Source organism: Typopeltis vanoorti, chromosome 1 (genome assembly GCF_054136105.1).
Source record: "Typopeltis vanoorti isolate ZY-2024b chromosome 1, IOZ_Tvanoo_1.0, whole genome shotgun sequence".
NCBI classification, from domain to species: domain Eukaryota; kingdom Metazoa; phylum Arthropoda; class Arachnida; order Uropygi; family Thelyphonidae; genus Typopeltis; species Typopeltis vanoorti.
In genome coordinates, this window is record NC_143549.1 from 148,187,110 (window position 1) to 148,214,804 (window position 27,695).

At 35.9% G+C, this 27,695-nt stretch overlaps 1 protein-coding gene across 4 annotated transcripts in view; it reads left to right on the forward strand.

The window, feature by feature from the left end:
• The window catches only part of LOC150110526 (fibroblast growth factor 18-like), a 131,550-nt gene extending 105,174 nt beyond the window's left edge, over positions 1–26,376 (forward strand). For all 4 annotated transcript variants that reach the window (XM_090394520.1, XM_090394500.1, XM_090394511.1 and 1 more), the window contains exons 4-5: positions 22,266–22,378; positions 23,930–26,376. In XM_090394520.1, coding sequence (XP_090250646.1) covers positions 22,266–22,378; positions 23,930–24,274 — 458 coding nt within the window. In that variant the 3' untranslated portion in view covers positions 24,275–26,376. The remainder of the gene's footprint in view (positions 1–22,265; positions 22,379–23,929) is intronic.
• Positions 26,377–27,695: the final 1,319 nt, after the last annotated feature.

A 27,695-nucleotide genomic window follows, 5' to 3' on the forward strand; every position in this document is an offset into this window, starting at 1 on the left:
GAAATTCGGGTTTCGTCCCTCATAAGACGCAAATCACCTGGTTTGCCTGTAGAACACACATAATTTACTGACAAGAGGCATAGGGCTATAACCACCTTATTCTCGTATTACAGTTAGGAAATCCAAGGATAACTGGAAGGCCATGGGTGTTTAAGTGCCTGTTAAAGCCACTGATAGTAATAGGTAACAGAAACATGGCAAACAGTCACTTATCAAATATAGAAAAATTATAACAAAGAATTGTTTCAACAGTACTTTTGGGGCCCAATATATACCAAACAATAACCCAACTCCCTGAAACATCTAAACAGTTACATGTCTAAAACATCTAAACAACTACAGAACATTAAATCACGAACTGTGAAAGTTGTATTAGCACTCTTAGTACTACAACAGTTGACATATGTATCACATAAAAACAGTAATCATAGCAACAAAAGGTAAGAAAAAAGGGAAAATAAGTTATGTTAATCGTTAATCCCACTGTCATCAGAAGCTTCAAAGTGGTATTACTCTGGCTCATTATCCTTTTACTACTAATATTAGCATCCAACTCACTTCATAAATATATTTCTTTTACTTTATCCTATGCATAATTTGCACGCACGCACGCACGCACGCACGCACGCACGCACGCACACACACACACACACACACACACACACACACACACACACACACACACACACACACACACACACACACACACACACACACACACTTCCTTACTGTCCTCTTCCGTCGGGGACGGGTTGAGTCTTCAGTGTTTCCACAACAACCTCCAGGAGTCTCAGTTTCTTGCATGGCTGGTGAACTGTCTATATGTTTGTAATCCGGAGTTGACCTTTATAGATGTTATCCATTCAGTTCTTGGTCTTCCTTTTTTGTTCTTTTTTCTTCTAATCTTGCACACAGAATGCGGTTGGGTAGCCTTTCTGATGGCATTCTCTCGACATGTCCGTACCATTGAAGTTGTTTTCTCTTGAACTTTTCTATTAATGAGTCTGTATATTTTAGATCTTGTCTTACAGTTTCATTTGTTTTCTTTTCTGTCCATTTTGTTTTATTTATTTTTCTGAGACATTTCAGCCTCCAGTTTTCGTATCTCTGTCTTCTTGAGTGTCCAAGTTTCTGAATCATAAAGCACATGCTTCAGAAACACGCACGCGCACACACACACACACACACACACTTAATTATTTAGTTCTTAATATTTAATTAAAGTTCTTAAAGTTTACAATAAATTAAAAAAAAGTATTTATTTAATCAAACATAGCTAAATTAATATTAAAATTACTAAATGTAATGTAATAACATTACTATGTAATATATAATATAATGTAGTAATATTACTACATGAATATATTCATGTAGTAATATTTATGAATATATAATGTAATAATAATGCAATAATATTACCATGCAATACATGAATATATAATTTAATAATATCATTATGTAATATATGAAAATACAATAATAAAATTATTATTATTTAGAACTATTTCCCTATATCAGCTTTACGTTCCTTTACTGGCACTATTTAAGAATGAAGACATCAAAGTTACAATCAAGGCTGCTAACAAATTATACATTTATACAAACAAGCCTACGTGCTTAACTTTTACAATATAAAATGCCAAAAAATATTATAAAGATACGTGTATTAGTTCTACATACTCGATACAAGATAAACAATATCTCCAGTATAAATTTAGAAAGAATGAAAACAGGGAAAAAACCCTAATATCGCTTTTACAAACATGACTGAACTATGTAAACTTTTGAGTATACACGCTATGGAAGAACAACAAATACAAATTTCTGCTTTGCGGATTAACAAGATATTGATCAGAAACAATAACAAATTATAAAAACGGAGGAAAACTCACGTTAAAACGTATTTATTTGTAGAATTTTTGCATAGGCTTCATAAGCATCTTCATTACAGAATTACAGAACTGCAATCACACAATAACAGACGATTTTAAATAGCGCCACCTTAGTAGCTAATGTAATATAACTAAAACAGTCAGTCTATTATATATATATACAGTATATATGTATATGTATATGTATATGTATGTACATATATATGTGTGTGTATACACACACACACACACACACACACACACACACACACACACACACACACACACACACACACACACACACACACACACACACACACACACACACACACACACACACACACACACACACACACACACACACACACACACACACACACACACACACAAATTTTTATGTGTGTGTGGAAAAAAAAATTGACAATTGACATTTATGACTTAAGGGATGAAGCGAAAAGCTTTTCATATTCCCCGTTGTCTGTTACGGTCACAGTGAGGGAAAATATTATGAGCAGTTTGCTCGCCCAGAATGGGCATAGAGATTATACATCACTGAAGGAAGTTAAAATGGCTTTTGGTCTTTTGTGTTTGAATGTATCCGTAGGCTCATAGGCTACAGCTTGCTGAACTAGATCATTGGGATGAGTGGACGTCTTTAGGAAGAACTTTGCAGCTAAAGTTTGTAGGAAGGAGAAGATATAAGGAATATTTGTATCTCAGTGAAGTTGATGATTTCTGACGAACCATGTGGCGTTTAGGATCATTCTCAAGCATTTGTTCTGAACCCTTTGCAATTTGATAATATTTATAGTTGAGGTGTGGCTCCAGGCTGGAGAAGCATAAGTAACTATAGGACGAATCGTCAGCTGGCATAAAAGCAGTTTGATTCTGATGTTTAGCTTGCTGCTTCTGTTTATTAGGGGATAGATCTGATCGATGGCTTTAGATGCCTTTGTACATGTAGCCTTGATGTGTTGGTTAAAAGTTAATTTTTTGTCGATGACGACACCTAAGTATTTTGTTTCCGTCTGCCAGGGAATTTTGGTGTTGAATAATAAGATGTCTCCTAGGAGATATCGACCTTTTTGTGAAGAGAATTGCTGAACCTTTTAGGGGATTTACTTGCAGTCTCCATTTGGAGAACCATCTTTCTAATTTTAGAAGGTTTTCTTGAAGTTTTCTAGTAACGAAATGTGGTCGGAGAGACTGACTAATAATGCTGTGCCATCTGCATACAGGGCCATGATGGATGACATCGGGTTGTGCGGGATATCAGACATGTATACAGAGAACAGCAATGGAGCCAGTAGTGATCCCTGTGGCACTTCGGCCAAGATGGGTCGCTGAGATGAGGTAGTGCCGTTAATCTTGACTTGCATGGTCCTGTTTTGCAGATATGAACTAACTAAATGTGTCAGTTTCATTGAGATACCAGCTGAGATAAATTTATGTAGCAATCCAAAATGCCATATTTTGTCAAATGCTTTGGATAGGTCAAGGAAAACAGCTCCCGTGTATTGACGCCAGACGTAGCTGGTAGTAATGTATTCCACTATTCTGTGGATTTGGTGAGTGGTACTGTGGTATTGCCGAAAACTGAACTGCTCTTTAGGAAGGATGTCTAGTTCATTTATTGAGGCTTGAAGACGTGCGAGGATGACCATCTCTGCAATCTTGCCTAGGTTGGAAATGAGACTGATTGAATGATAATTTTGAGGCAGGTGAGGATTCTTGCCTGGCTTATGTATAGGAATTACATCGGCCAGTTTCCAGGTGGAAGGAAAATAGCGAAGACTTAGGATTGCATTTATAATTATGGTAAGGTGCACTACTGCTTTTCGGGGCAGAAGTTTGATCACCTGATTAGTAATACCGTCTGGCCCAGGAGCTTTTTTGTTCTTCAATTTTTTAATAATGTCATATATCTCAGCAGGTGATGTTGGTGCAATATGGTCAGTACTGGTGTCAGGAAGTTTGAGTGAGTGTGTGACCTTGTTGTGAATCTTATATATGTGATCAATATCAAGGTTTTCATACGAAGGCCTACATTGCTCCTCCAAACTGTTTGCTATAACTTCTGCTTTGTCTACATCTGTGTGAGCAAGGCCCTGGTCAGAGAATATTGGGGGAAGGGATCTCTCTTTGTTTCTGATATTTTTCAGTAGTTCCCAGATGGAGTGATCAGTAGGTGATATAGAGGATAACTTTTCTTCCCATACTTGGTCTTTATGAGCTTTGAGTGCATCTCTTACTGCCCCATTTAGCCAGTTTAGAGCTGTTTTATCTTGTGGTGCACACGTGTTACGGAATCTTTTCCTAGCTCTGTTTTTGTCTCTGATCAAGTTCACGATGTCTTCAGACAAACGATCTGGCTTGCTGGCAGATTTGTAGGAGGTAGCTACCGTTATATCAGAATTAATTTGTTGTGTGAGATTTGTAACTGCAGTTTCTACTTCTTCTTTTGTGCATATGTGAGGAACAGGTCCAATATAATCCTTGAGTGCTGTTGACAGTCTTTTCTGTGCTATGTAGGAGTGAGAAGGAGGAGACAGGTATTCTTGTTTTCCCAGCTGTAGTAGAATTGAGTTTTGATCAGATGATAATTCATCCATAGATATGATGCTGTGTTAAAGTTTGATATCCTGCAGGATAGCTATATCCGGGATGTCAGCAGTGCCAAACGTACTGAGATGAGTTGGTTTGGTGGAGCCTGCCACAACAGCGTTGCTTGATCCTAAGTAATAGGAAAGGATGCAACCATTCTTGTTGGTGGTTGTGCAATTCCATGCATGGTGCTTGGAGTTCAGATCCCCGGCTGTAATTGTGAGCTCTCTGACGCATAAGATGGTATTAGAGTAGTAGAGATTTTTGGGGAGGGTTGTAAGCTGAGTAGATTTTCAGTTTGCCAGCAGAGCTGGTGACTACTTCCACGCCTGTGATCTCAAGTTAGTGGTTGAAGGATTGCTTACAGAGTGGTGCTTAATGTAATTTTTAATAAAGATGGCAGTGCCGTCACCTCTGTAGAGTAATCTATCGTTTCTGTATAGGCGATAACCCCTTATTTTAGGATTGTCTGATGGTCTTAAATGAGTTTCACTGTAACATCTGCTTGATACCTATATGTGAAATCTCCGAGTTCCAGAGTTTTTGTTTTTGAGGCCATTTGCATTCCATGCAACGATCTGAGGAGATGCTGAAATGAGTTTGTTTCTATTCATTTATGAGAGCTGTGAGGATGATCTGTGTTTCACGAAGAAATCTTTTAGTGGAGGCTGCAGTAGGGTTTGAGGCTGAAATCTTGTAGCATGTTTGCTAGTGAGGCTGTAATAATAGCTGTTAGATTTTTAGGTGCTATTGGTTGATTTTGTTCTGGTATTGGTCTATTTGTACGGGTCACATCGGCATAACTTCTTGTTTGCTTTTGGTGTCTCTATTTTTGGAGGTCTCCGACTGTGGCCTCTGAGTCTCCGGTTTTGATGCCTGAACCTCTGGTGTTCTTATACTGTAGGAGGAGGGCTGATTGACTGCCTCCATCCGCCTATTCTTTGGGTTCTGAGTATATCCTTTGTAGTTCGCAGGATGAGGGCCACCGCAGTTGGCACATTTGGCCGAGGTGGTCCTCGTCTTTGTGCAGGTATTGGTTGGGTGGCTGTCCCCACATTTCAAACATCTATATTCTACTCTACATAGATTCCGGGCATGGCCAAACTTCTGGCATCTGTGGCACTGCCCAGAAGATGATATTCCAGAGTGGTTCTGGTGTGACGATGAATCCACAGACTGTTTTTAAGTTGTAGATATTTTTGTAAATTTTATGAATCTGTACTAGGACTAATGGCATGGGAGTCTTGTCTGCTTTGTACATTCTGCTGACCTTGACTGGAGGCAGATCCTGAGAATTAAGGTCAGCAGCTATTTCTGCTGTGTCAATGCCTTCATAGACACCATGAAGGACCACTTTTAATTTTTTTTTCCAAGCTGAGCGCAAAGGTATGATACTGGATGCCTCTATCGTCCAGTTCTTTGGTCAACCTTCTATAGTCTGTCACTGTTGCTGGCTGTATCTTTATGCCTTCATCCATGTTTTTGGCTTTAATGAAGCCAATGTGCAGATTGGACATTGTGGATCTTAAAGCTGCCCCACTTCTGCTTTTCTCTAAGGATGATCGGAGGCACCTTTTCATTGGAGAAATAGCGGCATCCGAACCCTGAGAATCCTGTTCCATTTCATTATTGTCATTGTGCGGTTCTTCTGTTGTTCTTCGCTTTTTGCATGCTCGCACTTCTACAAAGTCTGAAGGAGTAGAAGGCACCGATTCTAATTGATCTTCTGAGACAACGTCTGTGACACTTTCCGGGAGAAACGTGTCATAAAGTTTCACTTCTCCCGGCCAATTGTTATTAAGTAGTTCACTTAGTCCTATAAATTCTCTATATACTTCTTCGAGCACTTATGCAGGACTCTGAATTTTTTGGGTAAGAGCACTGATACATAACAGCGTGGTATTCAGGACACATTCACAACAAATATCACTTGCCAGTCACTCGGTCCCTGTGTAAAAAAAAATAAAAAAATCAGCTAATGCCTTTTATTCCCTTATAGGGAGTAGGCGAGACCTTTATACCCTATCTAGCTTTTGGAGACTGAGTGGGCAGTTCAATCTCCACCGGTAGCCAATCAGAGATAGTTGGCTTATGTCTATGTGTGTGTGTGTGTGTGTGCATGTATATATAAATTATTATTAGTAGTAGTATTATTATTACCTGACACCTCTAATGAGTCCAAGGACTCATCGAGGGAGGGCGCGCTACTCTACAACTTTCCGACTCCACCATTTAATCAACCAAATACACACAATTACTACTACTACTACTATCATTATCTATCCACAGCGCCATCGCAGTTATGACTTGTCTTTTTCAAGTGAACTCTATGTTTAGTGCAGATAGTGTGCTCAGCAAGTCCAAGCTGTTCAGGCTCATGATATTTAATATAAGACTTATGTTCTTCTAAACCAGAGGTCAACAAACTTCTTTGACCGTCAACCCCTTCTTGACTTTTTATCGACCCCCTCTATTTTACTATTACGTAATTATAATAGGACAAGCAAAATAGACGCTTATGTGAGTTTTTAGATTGCTTATTTTATAGCTACAGTGTTTATTGCATGCATAATATAGTATATATTATTATATTGGCTTAACATCAAAGGGATACGTTTTTGTTTTTGACGCTCTTCTTAACATTACATATTTGATAGGAGGGATAAATAATATATAAAATATATTTATATAAAACCACCGACATCTCTTTATTGGTAAATACGTCATTTTGGCCAACTTGATTGGCCTCCGTAACTATTTTCATAACCTTGCTCCATCTTACAGGTCCAATTCATGTCACTGTTCTCCGATTCACTCTTAATTGCGTTGTCATTCAGGATGGAGGTAATCCAAGTTAACTGAATTAAATATTAGCCGTACAATGATGTCTTATATTTTTCTATCGACCCCTAACAATGTTAAATCGACCCCTGGGGGGTCGATATAACATTGTTAGGGGTCGATCACTTTGGCGACCACTGTTCTAGACCATCGGTTCCCAACCGGTGGTACACGTACCCCCCTGAGGTATGTGCTGGGCCGTTCAGTGGGTACACGAAAAATAATCAATAATGGAGGAACAACAAGTAAAGTAAACAAAATGCAAAACGTTAGTTATGGAACAATAAATGTTAAGTTTGAATCACCGCTAATGAAGACACTTCAAAACCTCTTGCCATTTACTAATACTGAACTAGTGGAGAGAGCTTTTTCTTCTTACACCTTCATAAAAAATAAGTATCGCAACAAGCTTAATGCAAGTCCGGATTTAAGACTGTATTTTGCATCTTTTGAGCCTGATTTCAAGAAACTTAGTGCATCAAAGCAAGCTCAACGATCTCACCAACAATGTTTCAATCGGCTAGTGATCTATATACCAATTATAACAGAATTTTCAGATAACACAAATAAATATTATTAATAATAATAAATCAAACGTTTGTTAAATACTTGATCATCATTATCAACATTTAACATGAAGCCATATTTATTTCTGTGTTATGAATATTGCAAAATTAAATCTGTGGTTTGTACTTTTAGTGTAGTGATTTTCCTTTCCCAACTCATTACCTCATTTCCACTATTTTACATTAAGATAGGGCACTGAACAAAAGCGTCAGTATTTAAAAATAGCTATTTTAAAAACAAGGGGTACAATTTATAGAAATGGGTTTAAAAGGGGCACAAGTAAAAAAAAAAAGACGAGAACAACTGTTCTAGACGAATAAAACAAGATCTTCCAGTTTGTCCAAAATAAGATAAGCTTTACTTAGAATGGAAAGTTATCAGCTCCCAAAAGAGGCGGATAGATATAGACCGAAGGGAAAGAGAGAGGGAGGAAGACCAACTGCAAGATGGAAAGACCAGTGAAGCAGGAACAGGCAAATGCCTTACTTATCCTTGAAGAGAAGAAGAAGAAGAAACGCCCCAAGAGCAAGGAATCTAGTAGACGCTTGGAAAACTTAGAGGCGGTAGGTTATCCTTAGGGGGGGGGGTGCTAGAAAGGCGGAGATTTTTCTGACGAGGCGAAAGGGAATAGAAATGTTCAGAGGTTTTAATTTTTTTTTTTTTTTTTTACTTTAAAGCCTTATATTAAATATCATGAGCCTGAACAGCTTAGACTTAGTGAGCATGCTATCTGTACTAAACGCTGAGTTCACTTTTTACATTGTGCTCCGATTCTACCCAGAAAACGTAATCGCCATAAAATTAAACAATTTGTGTTATTTAGCCATATCACATAACAGTACAGTAATAAAACATTACGAGCCCGTGAGTTACCAGTGGTTTAAAAATTGTTCTATAATCAGTTGTTTATAATTATTAGAAGTCACTGAGGCCATTCTGCGAGATGAAAAGAAACCTTGAAGTCCCAATTCACCTTCACTGGAAAACTTTATAAAATCCTCACATCTTAGAAGAGAATCAAACCTTTCAACTGCAAGCCAAATTGTTTCTTCTTCACAACTGCATCTGAGGACATAGTGACGCAGTTGTGATGAAAGTTATAATGCATTTTCAGGTGATAAGGAACACTTTTTATTTTGTTATTAATAAATCCCACACATCAAAGGTTATAGAACCTATGGTGCATTAGTTCCGTGAAGCGCTTGAAATACTATAATAATCATATCATATCATATTAGTTGTAATTTTCCGGAAGGAAACAAATACAAAAGAAAGGCTTTATCTCTCTCTCTCTCTCTCTCTCTCTCTCTCTCTAGAATTGAATCATCCAGACCTCTGGGAGGCCACAAATTCCATGTTGTCCCATGCCTGATCCTTTTATCTAAGTAAAGTTAGCTGTTTATTATGTCAATTTTACGCGTTCTTCAGTTAAGGTAATTTATGGCTGTTGTCTTATCGTCTCTTGGCTCTGGCCTTTGTCACATTCATACAACTATTCTTTTATAATTTTGGTTTTTAATGTAACAAAATCATACCATGCCATCTGTCGACAATGAATCGAAACAGTTTAGTTTCGATTTAGTTTATTAGTTCCTTGAAAGTTTGTTATTCACATCACTGTAGTGAAATGTGGTAAATCTGTTATTTTAACCTTAGGGTTTAATACCTCTCTAAAATCAGTTATTAACAAAAGATTTTTAGAGAAGAAGAGATAAAAGCTAAGTACTTGAGATCAAAATTGTCTTTGAAGATTCTGGTAATATTTAAAATGTTAACCTTTAATTTAGTATACCGCCTTTTTTTTTTTTACTTTTAAATAATCCACAATAAAACAACACTGACAAACTGTGTTTCTTATGAAAGCTAGAACACTTTGCAACGTACTTTTATTAACCAACTGAACTGATGTAGTGTCTGAAATTAGGCCTGCATCGTAGTCATATGCCATCTCTTCAGGAAAAACAACCAACTTACGTGGTAACTTACATGTAAGCTTGTTGTGATGCATATTGAGTGCATCACACTTAATATGCATCACAACAGGCTTACATGATCCATATTATCATGTAAGCTTGTAAGGAACGGACAAACGTGATGAGCACTTGTCAAAATATGACTGTATCATAGCGAGATGATGACATCTAATTACAGAGCTTTGTGATCTGTAACTGTCATGCCAAAATACTTACAAAACAATTCTAATGTTAGATTTTTGGTGCCAATTTAATCTTTTTTTCTTTGTAGGATGATAAGGCTATGTTAATGCCAACATATGGAAAAATAAATATTAAGTTGTCATAATCTCAGACTTCCTAGGATATCTGGCCACTCTATTCTGAAATTTGTTTTGAAGTAGAATTTGAATCTGTATAGTGACTCACAACGTTCTGTCCAGAAGGTGGACTTTTCCATTCTCAAATACTCGAGTTAACACTTTATTTTTTTCCTCTTCCCCAAAAGGATTTTTTTTTTTTTTTTTAAATCAGCGAAGAAAACGGGAGATATGTGGTGTCAGATACAGTCTGTAGTTTTGGTTTTCTAAACGGGATTGAATAGCTCAACATGGGATTGTTCTATGTTCCATGCTCAGCCAGTTGCTCACGAACGTCTCTGCATTCGGGGGAAACTCTCCGGGAGATAATGAAGATAATTTAGGTTTGATTCTAGTCGCTCACGATAGAATATTTTTCTATGCCTTTCTTTGATCTTTTGCATGGACAAATAAAGTTTTTCTTTTTCCAGAAACTCGAGTTTCCCCTCCTAAAAAATCAATCATGGAACTCATATTGATGTTGTGGACAATAATACAAGTGTTAAAGTTAATGATTAGGGCCACAAGATGGCAGTAACTGTCTATCGTTCTCTCTCTCTCTCTCTCTCTCTCTCTCTCCCCCAAAAATTTGGTTCTTTGATAGGTTTATTGATATGTTTTCACTGGCAGTGATCTCTAAGGGATGGAGACTCGTTGACTGTCTTCAAACGATATTTACGGCTAAAAGAACTGCCCTCTACTCCATTTAGAGAATAAAAAATGCGTTAGAAGTTTTTTATACAATGAAATAAATTTTTAAAAAAATATTTTCATAAATAAATAAAAAAAGAACAAATATTTTATATTCCTAGCCCAACGTTTCTCGTGTTAGATTCAAGTATTTGGCATCTTTAATTCCGATGAAAGTGAAGTTTCCAAGACCATATGTACATTATCTGCAAAAATCTGTTTTCTTCTGGCCGGTTTGTGGGATGGGTAAAAAAAAAAATGAATTTTCAAAAAACCGTTCGCTTTCGTATGAGACCAGCTAATTTGCCATCACTTGAAAGGCGGAAGCTCTTTTCTTTTATATTGCGTTATCAATATTTCTGTATTATATTTCTATTATATAATAATAATATTTTTATTTTTTAAAATAATAATAATAACCTCTCTGGGTATTCAAATCCTGTTTTTTTTTTTAAAAAAAAATATATATATATTACATTTGTAAACCCATCAATTTATTGATCCATAAATAATACCGACTTCCTGGTTGTTGTGCTACATATTGTGTGTTTAGATACTCAAGAAAAGCATTCAAATATATCCTATGAAATATATATATATCTTTCATAGGATATATTTATTTGAATACACACACACACACACACACACATGCCAATTATTACACCAAATAAATATTATTCCAAACAAGTAATTTATATTTTGCATTCATTCGCTATTGATGCTTTTTTATGTAACTTTTTTTCGTCATGTTACATTCGTGATTATAAATATGTAAATAAAATACCGGCTTCGACATGTGCTGCCATCTCTCTTCTCCTTAGGAAAATTATCAGTGGGTATTTTATTTGTTTTAGTACAGCTATTCTTGTTCACATAGTGCACAAAAATTGTTCCGTTTCTTTGCTTTTGCATTGATAATATAGTCAAAAATGGGCATAATTCAAAGAAAAAGAATGATGTCTTTATTGGATGCTAGTTATTCCCTCTGAAATCACTCAAAGGTCGGTTGATTGGTTGAGCCTCTGCTACTAATGGCTCAGTTAAGTAAGTTTGACGCGCGGTTAGTAGTTGGAAGGACACCAATCGTGCGATGCTGTTGGCACACTCATCTCTCGATGAGTCTTTGGACTCCCTGGAGGTGTCAAATAATGATAATAATAATAATAATAATAAGTACACAAACCCAGCTATCATAGTAACGAGATGGAGGGAGAGCTTCTTCGCCATTCAATCTAAGATAAAAAAGTGCTTTTGGTAGAGAGACTGTCTAATGCAGATGCAGTATTATGCAAAGTTTATTTTGAAAAACAGATTAATGTCATCGAAATAGCTTGCTGAAGAGCAGCAAGACACCGGCATAGTACTTTCGTACTATGCTTTGCCGGTCAATAGTTGCGCGTCTGCTCGAGACTTCTGTTAAGAATGTAACTTAGCATGAGCATGCTGCTGTGATCATGTTGCAATTGGGGTAAAATAATTTTTAGTGATAAGTTCAACATTAATGGTACATATGCTGGTGGCTTCAATTAGCATATGTCAGTTCGGGTTCGTAATATGGTCAATGAAGAAATGAGAACCAGGGGGAACAGATGGAAGTATAAGTTACCCGTGGGTATTTTGATGTGAAATTGCACTTATTGTCGAAGCTTATGACACACCATTGAACGGCTCTTTCTTCTCAGTGCAGAAAGTTGTATTTCAATTATGGTAACTTTTTTTTTTTTTCTTCCAGTTTTGTCATATGATTATTAGTATTGTGTTCACAACATCATACGAACACAAGTTCATGATTTGTTAGTTGCCTAACTAATAGACATTATAACAATTAAAAAAAAAACGTGCATGTTCGTTGGATCTCTCTCTCTCTTTACACACACACACACACACATTCACACTGTGAGTCGGGGTTAATGAGTCTAGTCGTTGTGATCGGACGTATTCTTTCAGACTCTGCCTAGTTGAATTTTATATAATATAAGGTTTTTCGGGAAGCTCGCATTGCACTGGAACTAACACAGTTCGAGACCTACTATATCCCCCTCTATATGAAATATGCAGAGGTCTAATGGCCGGCAGGCCCCACCCGCAATGAGGACCAGTGGTGGATGAATGGTATTTTAGGGAGGTAGGTCTCTGCACTGTGTCCAAGTAAGTTCCCGAAACTCCTTTTTCCTTGTTTTTAGGATAGTCACCTATAATAAACTAACTTTTTGCTGGTAGACGCTTACTCTAAGCTGTCTATAGGATTAGCTAGTAGACTCTCAAAGTCTACAGGATCACTCGCAAACTACTCGGGAAACCCAAGAAACCGCTATTTTCTCTCAGGCCAAATTATGGAATTTCCATATGATGAGCTCGACTTCAAGCAGCTATTGGCAATCTTCAAACATGTAGGAGGCCTGCTGCAAAAGAAATAGCCAGGAAAGGTAGCAATCCACCAAATAGAAGAAGTTGAAACAGAGGACTACCAATCCCCTGACCCTCTTCCTAACACCTCACAAGATTCGAGCAAAGAAAATACCACATCAGCTGATATTCACACACTAGAGGATAATGACGACTTTCAAGTAGTCAGTAGGAAGAAGAGAAAGAGGGAGTCTCTACTTGCAGAACCTAAAATACTGCCTCTGACCTCAGAGAGAGAGAGAGAGAGCAGCACCAATGGACACTACAGCACAAATTGAAAGAATAATAGAGACGGATACAGTAACACAGCCTAAAGAGAGAATATCAAATTCAATTCAGCAAAGAACACCGATGAAGGAGTCCGGATTCAGCCTGAAGGTGCATCGGACTACCGTCTGCTCACCAGACACTTAGATGAACTGAAAGTCCCATATCACACTTTTCAGCTTAAAAGCGAAAAAAACTTCAAGGTGGTCATCAGAGGTTTGATAGAAACCATACCATCTGAAGAAATAGCCACTGATCTCAAATCGCAAGGACTAACATCAATAAAAATATCACGCATGTACAGACTGGATAAGTGGCCCATGCCTCTGGTCTTGGTGGAGATCAGTAAAGACCAACGAGAGATTTATGACCTTAAGACTGTCTGTAACTTATTGATCAGGACTGAACCCCTCAGAAGGAAGACATCTGCCGGACGATGCCACCGCTGTCAAAAGTATGGTCATGCGCAGAAGCTTTGTAGGGCGGAATACAAATGTGTAAAATGCGGAAATAATCATCCCTCGCATACATGTGCCAAATCAAAAACCACTCCTGCTAAGTGTGCCAACTGTGGCGGCCCACATCCAACTAACTACAAGGGCTGTTCACAAGTCACACAACCTGAATCGGAAATTAAAGTGCGGGCTATTACGCCTGATAAATCTTATGCCTCTGTAGTTTCCTCACGCAACAAATCGGTAGAAACCATACCAAGCAGCCAAAACTCTGCTGACACTTTGGGAGAAATGCTATCAGCTTTTAGCAAATCAAATCCAAATTAGGCTGACACAAACCGCTTTCTTAAAAATACCCAAGTCATAGTCTCATTGATTAATGGATAATCCGGCCATCACAATAAATTCCATACAGGTCGCATTCTGGAATGCTAATGGACTCATCAACAACATTCTAGAACTCCAAGAATTTGCTACTCACTACAAAATTGATATCCTGTTAGTTAATGAGACCCATCTGCGGCCCTGTGATAATCCCAAGTGCTAAGAAATTATTCTTTAATTAGAAATGATAGACCTAATGCCAGAGGTGGAGGTACTGCAATCTTTATTAAGAAAAACATCCATTACCATGAGATAAAAAAGATTCCTACAACTAATCTCGAAAATTTACACCATTAATTCAGGCATCTTAAAAATATATTCCGTTTATAACCTCCAGGCAGAACTCTGCTATTCTCTGATCTTTCTCAGTTTCTTGACACTATGGAAGCAACAATAGTAGCAGGAGATCTAAATTCAAAACATCCCTTATGGAATAGCAGGTGTGTCAATTACAATGGAAAAATCCTTCACAATTTTTCTAAACTGAGAAATATTATCATCGCAGATCCAATTGAACCAACACACTATGAAACACATGGCAGGCCCAATGTATTAGATATAGCCATATTCAAAAAACACATCTCATCAATTCCAACTGCAAGTAGTTAACGACCTCAGTTCGGACCAGAACCCAGTACTTCTAAAACTGGGAGAGGATCCAGAACTTATTCCCAGTCAGTCATTTACTAATTTCACAAAATTCAAGGCCACAATCAACACTATCATGGATTCAGTGCCAAATATCTCCTCCTGTGAAGAAATTGACGTGGCAGTCAACAACCTGGAAAGCAAAATTCAAACTACCTTAACTGCAGCATCTTCTATTTCCACTCCAGCTCAAGTAAACCTACTTCCAGAAGAAATCCTTGCTCTAATAAGAAACAAAAATAAAATCAGACGTTGCTTTCATAACACGCTATATCCCTCAAGACCGCCAAGAGCTGAACAGAACATCAAACTTACTTCGCTATGCATTAAAAGATCAAAGAAATCAACAATGGGAAAGAAAACTTTGTTCCCTGAAAACTGAAGATAACTCCTTGTGAAAATTGGCAAAAGCTCTCCGCTCTCCGTACGGACCATTCCAATATCCAGTCCATTCACAGAGAAAGAGGTATAGTTTATAGGAACGATGAAAGGGCAGAAGCCTTCGCTGGAGCTCTTCAACTTCAGTGCAGTCCTAATTATGCACATGCGGATTTGGTCTTCATAGAGAAAATTCACCATCGAGTCCATACTGCGCTCTGGCAACCGTAAAAATATCTGTCCCGCCTTGCCTAAAGAGGTCTACTCAATCATTAGAAAGCTTAACAACAAAAAAGCCCCTGGCCCAGATGAAATTAACAACAAAACAATCAGGGCCCTTCCACACAAAGCTGCATGCATTTGGTAGCAATCATAAATGCAATACTCAGACTAAACAATTTTCCAACCCGATGGAAACATGCAGATATAATCCTCATTCATAAGCCAGGAAAAGCGCTTCAGCTACTGCAAAGTTACAGACCCATCAGTCTCCTTTCATGCTTGGGAAAAATTGCAGAAAAAATCATCCTCGATCGACTTCAAGATGTGGTGAACAAAAACAACACAATACCGAAAGAGCAGTTTGGGTTTCGAACCGGGCACAGTACTACACAACAAATTCACAGACTGGTCGAATTCAACACTACTGGATTCAATTGGCGACAATATACAGGAGCTGTTTATCTGGATGTAGCAAAAGCCTTTGATAAGGTTTGGCACAAAGGCCTCATCTATAAATTATTTATGGCCAACGTTCCGCTCTACCTTATCAAACTTATCAATTCCTTTCTAAAAAAACCGGAAATTTCAGGTCAAATTGAGAGGACTCAAATCCTCTTTGAAAAGAATCACTGCAGGTGTTCCTCAAGGCTCGTTGCTCTCTCCGCTGCTGATGTCCCTAACACGACATCAACCACCACAACTTGCTATGCGGATGACATGGCAATTTTGAGTAGATCTCTCAGGCCGAACTTAGCTACGCAGCGCTTACAAACTGCAGCAACAAACCTAGAAAAATGGCTCATGAAATGGAGAATAGCTGTGAATGCCGACAAAGGAACTGCCATTCTCTTCACAAGACGGAAGGCATCCCACTATGGAGAAGTCAAACTTTTCAACACAACTGTTCCATGGAAATCCAGCACCAAATATTTAGGTATTCAACTAGATAACCACCTCAACTTTAACTCTCACATCGATTATGCCTGCAGCAAGGCAAACTCCGCAATTATGCAACTTTACTCTCTTCTCAACCGAAGAAGCCGTGTCAACACTGAAAACAAACTACGAATCTATAAAGCAATCATTAGACCCACATTGACCTATGGATCACCGACTTGGGGTCACACCTCCCCTGGCAACATCAAAAAGCTACAGCTATAAACTGTATAAACTGATACAGCCATAAAACAAACTTACGGTTTCTAATCAGGGGTGTAGTCCTAAAAGAAATAGTGCCAGGTCCTTGGAAACAAAAATTCTGAGCACGAAGTGCGGCATTATTATTATTGTTGTTGTGACGGCCATATGGCAGAGAGATTGCCTTGTTTTCTGGGGAAAAAACGACAAGAGCGGCAAGCTGCTATTTTTTGACCGAAAGCTGGAAATGCATTATAAGTCTCATTATTATAATTCTTATAATTTATTATAATGAATTTAAAAATTTTGATAGTTTTAATAAAGTACCAGGGCATCGCCCTGGCCCGACTACACCCCTGGGTTTCTTAATAAGAAAATATTAGATCTGGAATACGACCAATATATCGCATGAACCGATTTTCCCATATCTTCACTTTAGAATACATTAACATGGAGTGACTTCCAAGAGGAAAAAAGAGACTTTTTCCTCTTGGAAGTACTACTGCAAAGTTGCCTAAAATCTTTTACTAAACCAACTAAATGATTCAGAAAGAGAGATTTAACTGTAATCTCTTACCAAATCTTTCTCCCGAGTTTCAGGTTTCATACTATAGGAAATTTTTTCCAAGAACTGAACATCTGTTAATGTTCAATTTTGTTAATGTAATAACATCTGGTATGGAGATCATGAAAGGAAATTTTCCCATATTTTATGGAAGATGTTTTGTTGGTGTGCTACAGTAATACAGTTATAAATGGTATTATGCTTGAACTAGTATTCAAAATTTCTAACCAAAGATAATCGAGAGGACGGTTCTGATATAAAATACACATTTTTAGAGTACAGTGCATTGAAATTAAAAATAATTTATTAAACATTATTTATTTGGTAGAATTGCTACAAGGATTTCTTACTCAACTTGTCTGCATTCAAATTTGACTAATTCAGGTGATTCCACAGTGAGGTTATCTTTGGCAGTGGAAAGCAAGAATTTTACTCGAGAAGAAACTCATATTCTTCATCATACAACAAAATCACAGACATACATGCACATACAAGTTAGAATTATGACCAGGAAACAACTTCTCTTATCTAACATCCCATAAAGATGAATTCAACATCTATGATGATGAGAAGTCAAAATCACCTGCTATCTACCAGTTTCCATTTACACTCTGAATGAAAATGTGTCAGAGGAACTCTTCCTCTTCTGAGTTATACAGGATTTAATTTTTAGTTTAAGAGATTACAGGAATTAAACAGCTTTGTGACTCATTTAGTAGAATGCTTTCAAAATAAATAAATAATAACAAGTAGCAGATCATTGAGCATGAAACACTTCATGACCAGAAGATTGGAATCGTGCAGCCACAGCCACACAATCTGATGTTTGCATCAGTGGCGGCCGGTGAAATTTTAAGTGGGGGTGCTGCCTATACAAAATAAAAAAATAATTTTTTTCCTAATCAGTAACCAACTTATTAATAAATAAATCTATAGATTTATTTATTAATAAATTGGTTACTGATTAGGAAAAAAAAAGAAATTTTTTTTTTTAAATTTTGTACAGGCAGCACCCCCACTTAAAATTTCACTGGCCACCACTGGTCTGCATGTTAAGCACTTATGCATATCTGCGCAGATCAAACATCATATCATGAAATTGGATTGTGTGGTTTGGTGTAATGCCTTTGATAACAGCTAGTTTCTGCTCCAAGAAGAGCAGAAACCAGGGCATTCTAGCATGTCCACGGAGGATAATGGTTATTACTTGGAAGATTTAACCATGGAAAAGATGGAATAAACTAAGTGACAGAGTCCAGTGACCTAGCATCTTTCTGTGCAGCATGCACAGTGTCATTCATGACCATCTTTATTGCAGAAAACTTAGTAAATAGCAGGTACTGAACAATCACAGAAGTTCACAAGCTGTTCAAATGGGATAATCTTGACCTTGCAGCCAGTGATTTCCATATCTCTGAAGTAACGAAGGAGCACCTAGTTACAAACACTTTATAATAGATAACCAAGTGCATCACGCTGTTTCTTTTCATGCCAGAAACTGGCACGGTGGTGAGACAAGTGTACTAATATCTGTAACGAGTCAGTGGAAAAGTGATATACACCAAAGTCAATTTATGTGTTGGACATGCACGATGTCAGAATAAAGTCCTTCGTGTAGGAATATCTGTTACCTAATTTTTTGAAATACTTCTTATATTCTAAAATAACATCATGGTTCATTAGATAATGTATTTTCAAGAAGTAAAACTTATTCAGGTTTATTGACGAAATTATAAAATTCTCTATGACTAAGTCAAACTTGAGTCTGTGCAAAGTTTTGCTGTAAGGAGCTTGACTCTCCTTGTGTCTTCTGTCACTCTGAATTTCTCATTATTATTTCTCATACGAGAATTTTTGAACATGCGAAATTAAGGAATCGATAATCTCCAGTCACTCAGATCCCAAACCTCCATCTCTTCAGTTTTGATTCAGAGTATTCTGATCAGTATCATACCTAGGAGAGTGTATAGGTGGCATTTCTAAGAAAAATCATTGAAAATGATGAAACAGAAACAAACTTGACACTATTAGAGATTCTAGATTCGTTCCAAGTTCTAAAGTGGTTTTATTAATGGAAATAAATATAGATCTGTTACTATTTCTCTGAGAGTTTATGGTAGATAAGTGCCTCCATGTTGTGGCTCTAAATCCTAATAGGTAAAGGCTGAAACAGTGAGAGTTCTACAGTTGATTTTTTGAACTGTGGAATCACAAGAGGAAATTGGTAAGGTCGTTAATGATATGAAAAGAAGCCACAAGAGAGAGATACAGATTATGGGGACAGGGACAGTATGTATTACATCTGCTAAATGCATGCTTTCTCCAGCCATTTTATTTCTTTCTGGGAAGGAAAAAAACAAATCAGAAAAAAAAAACCTTGCACCCTTCTCCATATGAAATTGGATAACTCGCCTTCAGTTGAAAAATGATTTTAAAGGTTTATCACATCCTAGATAGGTTTACAGTCCAGTCTAGAGGCCTGAGGTGACTTGAAAATGTTCCATATTTGATATCTATAGAAGGGTTTCCAGACTGAGTAGAAAATAGAAAAAAAACATAACAAAATAGAATGAAAGGATCTTAGCCTATTTACAATACCAGTTTTACAAAAAACTTCTGTGGGTGGAATCTCACTCACTCACTCTCTCTCACTTACACACACACACACACACACACAGTGCCATTCTCTATTCATTTGTCTTATTCCACTAGCTTATATTGGACTTAGGAAATAAAATAATCTCATTAAATTCTCTCAGCCTGTATTACCTAATTCACCATTGATCCTATCAAACTACCTGTTTTTTCATTCTGCTAAAATTCTTTCTGGTTATTCCCTTCCTGATTACTTTGATTACTATGTTATTTTCCCATGATCTATTTCCATTTTACTTCTGGCAGAGCCACCACTCAGTTTTATAATCCTTTTCCCAATTTCTTTTCTTTATGTCCATGGATAACAAGTTTGTTATTTCTTACTCAGTAAAGCTAAAAACTAAATTATTTCTATGCACAAAAATTGATTACACTAATACAGTAGTACAATACAAAAATAATTTTACTAAGTTCACTTGTAGGGGTGTTTCATCTTAAACCAGTACCAAGAAATGCAAGATATTAATGCATGTTGGTGGTAAAATAAAAATTTTCCTAATTTATTGATAAAAAAAGAATCAGTTTTAATAAATCACTTCATTTATATTTTAGTAGCTTTAAACTTAAACTACTTTATAATATGTATGATTCAATGAATGTGGTTAACAAACACCTCCATAGTGCAATTGGAAGAATTGGTACATTGCGCCCTTTGATTGGAAAAGGCCTAAGTTCAATTCTCATCATGACAGGAGGAATCTTTATACGAATTGTTTGAATTGAAGGTGAATTAACTGATCCCACATGAAGGTAGCAGGTTTTTTCCTCCTGGCCTTCAAAGACAAATCGACTCTCAAAACACATGCAATTTATAGTGGTGGTGGGCAGTAGACGTAGATGATGGTAGTAGAGGTTCAGTGTAGTTGGTGGAGACGGAGAGCTGTAGAGTAGGTGTCCTCCCTTGATGAGTCTTTGGACTCCTTGGAGGTGTCATAAAATAATAATAATAATAAACATTGGGCCATATCAGATCTTATTTGGTTTTGGGATATCATTACTAATTTGGAAGACAAACGAACATTTGGTATTATAGGTGTGTGATGATATGCTGTTACATCTCCTTAGCCACTTGCTCATACACAGTATCATTATGTATGAGTAAGGAGAGTTTTTATTGTTTTGAATTATGGCCAAAGCAACTATGGCTGTATGGCCAGTGTATTATGTTTGTTAATTGCATGTGCTCTTTTGATCCATTTGCCAGGTTAACAAGCTGAAAAACCTGATTTGGTGGGATAAGAAATCCCTTTTGCCTCTATATTGAGACTAGCTAATGATTAAGGAGCTAAAAGGAACTTACTGATATGTTTCTCGAATAGCTGTAGATTATAGTCCTTAGGGAAAGCAGTAATTGAGGAAGACTGTCCCAAAGAATAGATGGAATGAAAAAGGCAGATGAGAAGTTGAGTTTAGTAAGTTTGATGCAGAACTGGGTATGAAAATTCAGCAGAGTAAAAAATAAATGAATAGCCTTTGTTTTTTACTTTCTTAGAAGAAAGTGAAGAAATGTGTGGACAGTTTGAAATAGCATCTATGAAACTATCTGTAGAAAAAGTAGAAAAACAGAATATCTTCAAGGGTGTGATTGGAGTAAGTCTAGGAGGAGAAAAATCATGTGGTAACCAAACTGCTCTCTACTTATTAATTTTACCATCACATGTCTGTTTATCAACTTACAATACTTGGTGGTTTAATGGATTTAACTTTTAAATCTTAAAGCAGATCATGCTTTAAATCATGCATTTGGGAATCACCTGCTCTTGCTTCTAATGTTCCATTCCACATGTAGAAGCACATCCAATTATGAATGAATATCTGCCACTTCAGTGATTTTGCATAGTGGAGTAAGAATGCTTTGGTATTGGGGGAAGTTGCCAAGGATATTGATGTCTGAAGGACACCAGCAGCAGGATATTTTATCAATTTCAAATCATCACACTATAAAAGGTGCTTAGCTACAAATTTGGCAAGGGAGATTGAAGCCTATCTCTGTTTCTGCTTTCCAGCCACTTGCACAAGCTCTTCTCCACAGTATTTCAAATAGTCCTACAAATATAGCACTCAAATGCCATTGCGAATTTAGCCTGCACGCACGTACACCTTATGAACAGTGCTTAATTCATTTCTTTTCTTGAAATTTTTGATCTAGTTTAATTAAATATTTGTAAATAGGTTACTCTGCTTATTAAATATAGTTTTCTCTGGAGAGTTAACTCCAATTACAAATCAAAATATCATATTATGTTTATTTCATTTATTTCCAGTGAACATTAGCTTTCACTCTGTCCCAGTTCAAGGCCAGATGGGAGTAACAATAAGGGGTATAAGGTCAAGGAGGTATTTATGCTTCAATAAAAGGGGAAAGCTTGTTACAAGAGTAAGTATTTAATTATACAACTCTGCTAAGTGATATGATATGCATAAAAGAAACTCTTTGTGTCTGGATTCTTGTTACTTTGGATTCTTAGTTAATATTTGATCTGGTTTTGCATTACAAGATAATATGTTATCAAAATGTACCTCTGATGCTCTATTATATATTATTATTATTGCAGTAACCTCCATATCCATGGAGGTTACTGCAATAATGCCATATTGTTGAGAGAGGTGGTGGTGGGAGAGTTTGTGAATGTATCTGCCTGTCTGAGTAGGTTTTCTATATATTATTACCTACTCACGCAGGCAGATACATTCACAAACTCTCCCACCACCACCCCTTTCAACAATATGGTATTATTAAAACTCTAACTAATAGAGCCCACAAGCTTTGTTCCAGGTGGAACCTCCCTTTCAATCAAACTCAACCACATACACAACACCTTCCTTCCAATGGCTATAGTGATAACAGTATTAAAAAAATAATCAGTTCCTCCCCCTTTCTCTGGCCATCTCTTCAGAAGGACTTCAGAAATGCCATCACCATACTCTACATCTGTGGCACATAAGAAAAAATAGCTAGGTCCATAAAAAGTACAACTTCCACACAGCATTTAAGCCCACTGCAAACTTACTACCCTTATCCATTCCACCAAAGATCAGCTTCCTCCCCTCTCTCGGTGCCTGGAGTACATAGAGTAACCTCATTCCTGCAAGCTGGCTTACTTCAGACAGACAGGCAGGTCAGCAACCATCACCATACTCTACATCTAGAAAAACACAAATCATACATCTGCAATCAAAACTATGTCCAATCTGGTCTTGTAGACCATGTTTTGGATAAAACCATTTTTAGAATCTGCAACAGCACTCAGAAATCAACCAAATTTAAATAAATATGATTGCATAAAACCTCCACAAATTTGGGAAACATTAATTATCAGAGATCCAATGTTACATCCTAGGCCACCTACAAATGCCCATAGAAGGCACACCACCTAGATAGGATTTTAGAGTCACCCATGTGTTTCACTTAGTATTGTTTGTATTTGAGTGTGTTGCTACAAAAGTTACTTGCAATTCCTGAAGATGTCTCGGTGACTGAGACAAAATATTGGAAGCATTAAAATTACTTTTAATCCTTTCCCAGTGCTGAAAATATTCCATTAAACCTCCAGCATGATATCCTCACAGCACTTTAGTCTCAATACATGGAGCAATACAGATTAACTTGAGTACATGTGAAATAAAGTATTTAAAAACACCAAGGTGTGATACTAAAATTTAAACCCGAAATTTGAACTTTTTTTTTTTTTTTGATGATTATGTTTTTTCGGCAAGCAAAGTATAAGATAATAAAATTATTTCAACTGTATATAAAATGTTAATATAATAACATATGCACAGTTAATGATAAATGCTTTTATTACTTAAATATTTTTTTTCATTTAAGTAATTTTTATTGCTGACATAAGATTGAATAGTTCCTTCACAATTTAATATTGTGTTTTTTTTTCACCCTTATTAATAATGGAACTTTTTTTATTTTCAGCGAGCTGGGCGCAAAAGATTGTGCATATTCAGGGAACACTTAAACCCTGATAGCTACACTGAACTACAATCTGTCTTCAATCCAGCCTGGTATGTAGGATTTACAAAGAAGGGCAAACCAATCAAAGGCTCCAAGCACAGGATTGAACGGCTCCAGAAATGCTTCTATTTCATGAAGCGCAACAATAATGCTGCCACAGACCTGGACAAAGAGGACATGAAGAAACCAGGACCTCGAATTGATCCATCGAAACTACAAGTATATTTACCACAGGGGCAACCTACAGCATCAAAAAGGAAGTATAAAAAGAAATCTTATAAATCACATGCACAGCCAATAAGATGAAGGCCCAAATGCATAATGGGAAGGCTGGTCCTTACCCTACACTTTTCATTTCATTTAACATCACTCCTATTCAGTAAACTTCTGAATGCATTTTATGGTTACATTCCCAGTTATGAGATGGGACACATTACCCATATTTGTGATATTGTTGGTGCACATATAACTATATGAGATCACTGGTTTTAAAAATTTTGCCAGTGCTGATTTGTGTGTATTTATAATGGATTTAATCACCATCAGATTATTTCATTGTGCACTTACATGTTTTATTTTTATTATTATTATTTTTTTTAATTACTCATGCCTGCCTCAACCTGTACATAAAATGTGCACATCATATAAATGCTAACTTAATGCGTTGTGTATATACACTTCAGTTTCAGTTCAAACCTTGAATGTGCCACATTAGCTTCACTGTTGCTGTCGACGTCATCATCATCATCACCATTTTTTAAGAGAACATTCCATTTTGAAAATGCATGTGTCAAGAACATTTTTTCTTTTTAAATTGATAGAAAAGCTCGGCAAGTGCTACAGGCAGAGTGCCAAGACAGGTTGCAAGACTGTGCCACATGATTACCAGTATTAATTATATGCTTAATGTGTCATTGTATACCTTGTCATTGTATGTAGTTTTGCAAAGTGAACTCTAGTACTCCTTTGAATGTTGTTTTAAATGGTGTTTCAAAGTTCAGTCATTGTAATAGTAGTTATTAGACATAAGTAATGTATTTGAATATCTATTTATTCTCTTTAGCTGAATTGTATAAAGAAAATCACAACATGATTTGCAAGGAAGAAATTCATACTGAACTCATTTTTGGATACTTGTTTACATAATCCTTGTTTGTTTTCAGTTACTGATGGAACTACTGATGAGAGTTGTGAATTGTTACTAACCCAGTGTACTATATGCTTTGTTTTATATTGGTAAACTAACTCAATTAGTATTAACATTTTGTTCTTAGTAAAGTCATATACAAATGAATTAAACCCAAACTGTTAATTCCAGTTAAATCAAAACTAAATAATATATATTTGGACCTTATTACTAGTTAGTATCAGTTAAGTCTGATATTAATTTTGTTTAAAAAAGTTTTTTTCATTTATTATAAATGGGTTTGTGACTTTTCAAGAAGCTCACAAGTATCTCGATTCTTTGTTAGGATCTAGGGGAAGCATTTGTAATGCAACTGAACAATTTTTTTTAAGTAATTTCCAGTATATTGAACTGATAGCTAACCTTCTAATTTAATTACTGAAAATAATTTTTGCAAAAATTATTTTCAGTTATAAAAAAAGGGAAATGAATGTGGTCTGAGGAAAAATATTCTGATTGCAAAGTCATCTTGTTATTATATGTAGTAATTTAAAAATTAATAATTTATAATTCCTACTTATTAAATTATTTAGAAGATAGCAAGGCTCAGATGTAAATGTTTTAATAAATGCTTTTAAATAAGCATTACATTAAGATAAACTATTAAATCTCAGAGCCAATTGACTTCAGTCAATCTGCCTTGAGAAATTTTATACTAAGAAGTGCCATATGAATAATTGAGTTAAGAATGAAAACATTTTTAATAATCATAACATTTCTGATGAATAATAATTTATATACTAGTTAGAATAAAATTTTTTCCAATATTATTTTTTAAGATTAAAATACTGCATGGTAAAAAAAGTATAGGATTACTACAAATGATCTTACATTTTTAAATATTTATTACAAAAATGTTACTTACAGAAATTAAAATTATGCCATAAAGAAGAACAACACTCAAAAATTGTAATATATTTATGAGATTCAATATAACTCTGACCTTTGGCAACAAAGTACACATGCCAGCAATGGCAGCTAAGTGGTATAAAGCATCATGTGTTTGATTTCATGAATTCATACCTACAGTCACAGAAGTTCATAAAAGAGTTTAATGTGCTTTGTAAGCAGTTTGTAAAGCAGTTGCTTCCTTGCATAAAGTGTTATGTATTGTGTGCGTGTGTGTCAGAAAAAATCATTTACTGTTGTGACATCTGCTAAATGACCAACAGTTCTCATGTTGGACACATTAGTAAGAAAAAATAAAGTTTTATAAACAATATTTCAAAGCAGATCATTTGAAATAATCCTGAATTTAAAATCAATTTAAATCAGAAATAATGATTTTTTCATGTTTGTACTTCAAGTTTGAAGGATTATAAAGTATTATTATTAATAAACTGGTGGCATTATCCTAGATAGCTCAATATATTTAGAGCATTTTATAAAAATAATTCCAAATCAATTTTTAAAATTTACATATTCTTTATAAGATTTCCTTTGGAGTGTTTTTTTTTTTTAAATTTTTTTTTCATCGGTTCTACTCATAAAAGATTGGTAAGCAGGCTAAGGGTTGCATAATTTGAGAATCCTGCTCCAGAGATCAGATATGAATCTTTTTTCAAACCACTTTAAACCTTCACACCAGGCACTGAAAATCATTTAGCACCTAAATAAATAAATATTATATTTAATTAGTGCCCCAGAAAATTATTGCTGAACACCAATACTGCATATGCATAACTTGAATTTTCCAATGCAAACATTGAATAACATATTTCCAAAGAATATATACATATGCACATGTAAAAATTCCTGGATTTTGGAAGCTTAGTTATGTTTTACCTTTGTTTATCTTAATTAAACATTCAGGTGGGTATGGTACTCTTTAAACAAGAAACTGACAAGAAGAAAGGCAACCATATTATGATTGCATACATTTTTCTGGTCGTCTTTTTCATTTATCCATTTCTTATCAGGGAAAACAGGAAGTGCAAACTTTTAACCTCATTGCAGGCCATATGATAACCAACATGAAACATTTTTTGAGGAAATAAATATAGAAATTATAATAAGACTAGAAAATTAGAATAAACTGTAATGCAGAATTTTATTAGGAAGCTTAAAAAACCAACTGAAAAATGAAACTCCATTACTATGTCTGTTGATTTGACAAAGTTTAGCAGTTTTGAGTTTCTATATATATATATATGAACTAACTGGTCAAATTACCCATTAGTCATCTAAGACTTTAGACCCAATGTATTTTTGTTAACAAGAAAGTTTGTTCTTATTCCTAGTATTTGCTGATATAAATAATCTACCTTTCTCAGTTACAGTTTACAATTGTGAAATTTTGAATCAGTAATAAACAACAGCATTCAATGATTCATTCTAAAGAGAACTCCGGTAACTCCTGGAATTCGGAAGTATTTATTAATGCTGCATGAGATTCTTTGACATTCCACAATATTTTTATTAATTATTATCTGTATCTTACTTTTTACTGTTTAAAGAGGTTTTCTTTTGGATAAACATTTAATTTTAAGTTTAGTCAGTACTATTTTGCCTGAAATCCTAATAATGCTTTCATGCAAAAAT